This window comes from Lolium rigidum, chromosome 1, assembly GCF_022539505.1.
Source record: "Lolium rigidum isolate FL_2022 chromosome 1, APGP_CSIRO_Lrig_0.1, whole genome shotgun sequence".
Lineage (NCBI taxonomy): Eukaryota > Viridiplantae > Streptophyta > Magnoliopsida > Poales > Poaceae > Lolium > Lolium rigidum.
In genome coordinates, this window is record NC_061508.1 from 226,780,712 (window position 1) to 226,785,301 (window position 4,590).

The window sequence follows — 4,590 nt, forward strand, 5'->3', positions numbered from 1 at the left end:
CTCGGCGGCGGAAGGCTTTGTCGCTAGATGTGTTTTAGGAGGATCAGCTCTGATACCATGTAGAAGTTTAGGTTAAAGTGTCATACCCCTTTCGAGGCACACCTTGCGTGTTTATATAGGGAGTTTAACCTAACAACTCCAAAAGAGATATACATGATTTGTTACAAGGAACCATCTAGAACATAATCTAGATAACCACTCAAGCCTTATAATTCGGCTGGTGGGATTACAACACACGCACGCCTAACTACTTAACATGGCATACCCCACCCATAAGATCATTACACGTAGTTTGTGAATAGCAAGGAAACATAACTGCGAAATTGTGAAACAAAGAAACACTACAAACATTTTCAGGAATAGAAACCAAAAGAAAAAACACCTTCCGTTGTACAAAAAACTACAATATCACCACATCACCCGCGCTGGCCCGTGTGGAAACAGACGTGCGCATCACTGGGTAAGATTTGTGGCATGTAGCAACCAGTAACTAATACTCCCTCTATTTCACTATATCTCCCTGGGCTTGGGAAACTCCATTTAAAATGTCTATCGAAAAAGTCAAGAGTAGTCATTTCAATTTATGCACCTTGTACTCATATTTAATTGATCTGCGAATTGTTGATTGGACGTAAAGTTATTTTACTGTTTAAAAACATAAAGTTATTTAATGTTATCTTTTATAAAATCTCCTTAGATTAGGGTTCCGTTGGTTTGCGATAAGTAAAACTTATTGTGATAGTACAGGGACAGATACAGACATACAGTAGTGTCAACTAAATAGAGAAGAAAACTTATTGTGATAAGTAAAATAAAAATGAAAACATAACATCAAGTCGTTGTAGTATAGTGGTAAGTATTCCCGCCTGTCACGCGGGTGACCCGGGTTCGATCCCCGGCAACGGCGTATTGTTTTTATTTTTGTTCTTCATTTTAAAGATCGGTAGTCGTCTGTATCAAATTGGAAGAGGAAGACACCTCAAATAAAATTCAGGTAAATATATCGCTTATATAGTATGAAGCTTTAAATATTCGGCACTCAAATACATTGTTTATCTTTCGGCCTTGTTCTGGTCCACTTTACCATTTTGATATATATCGCCTTGAGATGAGAGCACGTATCAGGATATCTGGATGTGTAAAAGATTCGTAGTTGTCTGTATCAAATTGGAAGAGGAAGACATCTCAAATTAAATTCAGGCAAATATATCGCTTATATAGTTACTCCGTATGAAGTTTCTCCGTGAGAACAGGCTACTGGCATTGCCTCTGGTTTGCGCTCTTGGATGGGCCGTTTTCTGTTTGGTTGGCATAATCTACCTTATCTTCACTCCCTCAATTTGTTTACATATGCTGCATCATCATCCATTAGCCGCTCATAAATGGATGCAGAGGCCAGAGGGCTTTACCCACTTTTAAGAAAACAATATCCATATGGTGGCAGAACTGAAGCCCGCCATAAACTATTTGGGGAATTTTATTCCATAGAAGTAACAAACAATTGATGGTAAATAAATTTGGGGGCTACAATAAATATACAACAAAGGCAACCATAGGGAGAAATCATTGACAACTGCAATATCAGTTCTTGACAATGAATCTACACCGAATATTCCCCAGAAATGTTACACGGTTATGCAATTCCTCGAAAAGAATACTATGTTGTAAAATCCTTTGCCCTGTTGTAGTGTACTATCCATCATATTGTTTTTTGGCGGAAACCATCATTTTGAACTTTCAGTTTCATGTATCTGAATCCTGTTATCGAAAAAATGTATCTGAATCCTAAGTATCACCACTGCAGGAATTTATCAAAAACTCAAGTCAGCCAATAAATAAAGAAAAGGCGCGAAAATGGAAAGGAGATTTTTTTTTTCTATTGCGAGATACAGAAGAAGCCTGGTCACGGTATCATACCTTTGTTCTATGTATGTGGTGTTTCTATAGATCCTATTCTCCAGGACTCATGCAGAACACACTACAGTAGATCCTTTCTGCAAAATGGTCACAAAAGAATAAGTTGAAGCTCATGTTCACATAACACTATGCAGATGGTGTCGACAAAGAAGGAAGCAGTTATATTGGTCTCACCGGACAAGCATTGACGTCCTGGCATCCGCACAGGAGCCTCCCGTTGAGCAGATCTGTGGACTGGAACACCCCACCTCCGTCGCTTCTCTGAAATTAGTTCAGTCAAGAAACTCGTAAACATCAGTGAATCATTCCAACTATGTGACCTCCTTGTTGTACTGTAGCAAAAATTAAAATGTTGGACAGTACTTGTGTCCTCCATCAGTTTGGTTATTACCTTGTAGTAATCAACTGCAAGGAAATTAGCCCATCGATTTCCAGCTGCACCGTAGCACGTATTCACCATGTCACTGACGCTATTGGAGTGCTGCAAACATGCAGTTAGCTTCACAGGGACCGATGGGAAGTAGTTCATGAGAACCAGTGACTTTGTCTTGTCGTTCAGAGGCGCCGATTCTGCACGGTTTGAGCATTTTCCAGCATCCATTCCATCGTCACCATCTGCGATAAAGCAAAGCCATAAGTTTGGTACAAACAACATGTATGAATTCATGATGATGAATTGCATAGCAAGGTTTAGCATGGAAGAACTGGTGGCTCACAATTGTTCTCAACCATGAAGTTCCACTGGTACGCGATTCCTTCTGTGGCTTGCTTGGATCTCATGGAGGTGAACACGACGAGGCGCTGGTTGCTTGTCACCATGTCGCTGACAAGAGGCCAGTCCTGACCGTTCTGCGGCATTTTCGACACGGGAAACCAGTACTTCTGCAGTCCAGAGGAGTTGAACACGTTTGTCAGGCCATTCGGCGCATTAACGTAGTCTTCTAGGATCAACGTGACGATTTCAGATGGGTTGGCTGCAAGAAATGCCTCGATTTCCTTGAATGTGTCCAGTGCCGGTTCCTACAATTAAGGAGTTATTCATACTCTGTATTCTGAAGCTCCTTCAGGTGGAGACAAGTGAGGAACGCACAGCCAGTAGTATGTACTCACAAATGCAGTAAAATCGTTGCATTTGCCTCCACTGGAATGGCACAACCATACATCTCCCTTGAAGTCATAAGTGTCGAGCATTAGCGCGCGAACACCGTTCTGCAGAACGTTGCAACTGTGATGAGAACTACTGCTCATAAGATATGACATGTAGTAGAACAGCAGAATAATCTTATCAGATGACGCAGAAGGTACATTTAGCTGATCAGTGACCGTATCCTCCTGGTTGTCGAAGGTGATGCGTGGAATTCCCGTGTGCGACGGTTCCCCAACAATCGCGAATGAATTGTGCGTCGTGAGATAGGCGTACTTGTTGAACGGCAACGAGCTATTCTGAAGAGAAAACAAGAAGCTTCAGGATGAAAACATTAGGATCATGAAGAGTGGCCGTCCTCATCATGATTTGCTTGACTACCTATTCCAAACGAACGCCATACTCCTAGTTGGATATTTTGAGAAGCATCAAAATCGTTGGACATGGGGACAAAAGTAGGCCGTAACGCCCTCTGGTATCTAACTGAAACACCTATCCATACTGAGAACCTGACGCCAGTATACAGGCACTAGAATTAGTGCCTTGCATAGGTACTGTAACCAAAAATTTCATCGTTTTCTCAGCATGCATGGACTGAAAACAAAAGATTTTTTTGATGTTCAGAGAACTGCAACCTGCCTAATTCCTGGGAACGCATTCAGACTGGTTCCGAAACAGATCTGGCCAGCGCAGAATTTGCGAACATGGGAATACAGGAACTGAGAATCCTAAACAAACACACATGTAGAATCACTTGTCCTCATTCCTTTTCTGACGCAACGGAAAAAAGAGAGCGAGGTCTTACGACGAGTTTGAAGGTGTTGGTGGCGGCGGAGCGGACGCAGTGGGAGCCTTTGAACTCCGGGTCGCAGTCGAAGCACCACTGCCCGGCGCCGCAGTCGGCGCTCGACGAGCACTTGTCGCCCACCTGAATTAAAATCAAACCCAAAACCAAAAGGCTCAATTCTAGCTGAGACGATGGTGAGGAGTTGATGGATTGACAGAAAGGGGGAGATTTGGTTTCATCGCAGTTCTTGCTGGAACCTTACATTGGCAGTTGCAGGTCCCAAAAGGCCAGCCACCACTAGAACAGCTAGTGCTGCTGATGCCGTACAGATGCCCCTCATGGCCCCCATCTGAAAGGTAGACGGAGAGAGGAACAGAAAAATGATAGCGCCGTAGAGGATTCCTCGTAGGCTCCAACCAACCGACTGAACAGAAGAATCAACGCTACCTGGGGAGTTGGTGAGGAGTGGTTGCAGCGCAAGATAATTGTCGCGCTACTTATATAGGACCAGATCTACTGAACCATCCCTGTTCCTTGCAGCAGCAAGACATCTCCGAATTATAGTAGGAAGAAGACCGTGTAGATTTGGTAACTCCAATAGGATATGAATGCGGCATTGAACGACTTCTAAACAACGGCATGCCAAAGAAAGCAACTGATTAATACTAAGAGACGACGACCATGCATGTTTCCTTCCTGATTGATTGGGGTAGACTTTTAAATAGTAGAGAGAAACTGAAGC

General features: G+C 42.9%; 1 protein-coding gene and 1 non-coding gene across 2 annotated transcripts; one reads left to right on the top strand and one right to left on the bottom strand.

The window, feature by feature from the left end:
• The first annotated feature begins 835 nt into the window (after positions 1-835).
• TRNAD-GUC lies at positions 836-907 on the top strand. Its single transcript has one exon. It is a non-coding gene; the product is annotated as a tRNA-Asp (tRNA).
• Positions 908-1,457: 550 nt separating this feature from the next.
• LOC124683245 (PI-PLC X domain-containing protein At5g67130-like) lies at positions 1,458-4,307 on the bottom strand. The gene is made up of 9 exons (XM_047217805.1): positions 4,111-4,307; positions 3,867-3,989; positions 3,223-3,360; positions 3,028-3,126; positions 2,634-2,937; positions 2,309-2,532; positions 2,092-2,178; positions 1,918-1,994; positions 1,458-1,798 (listed from the first exon to the last, which is right to left on the bottom strand). Exons 1-8 carry the CDS (start codon positions 4,195-4,197, stop codon positions 1,965-1,967), a joined length of 1,092 nt encoding a protein of 363 aa, XP_047073761.1. The 5' UTR covers positions 4,198-4,307; the 3' UTR covers positions 1,458-1,798; positions 1,918-1,964.
• Positions 4,308-4,590: the final 283 nt, after the last annotated feature.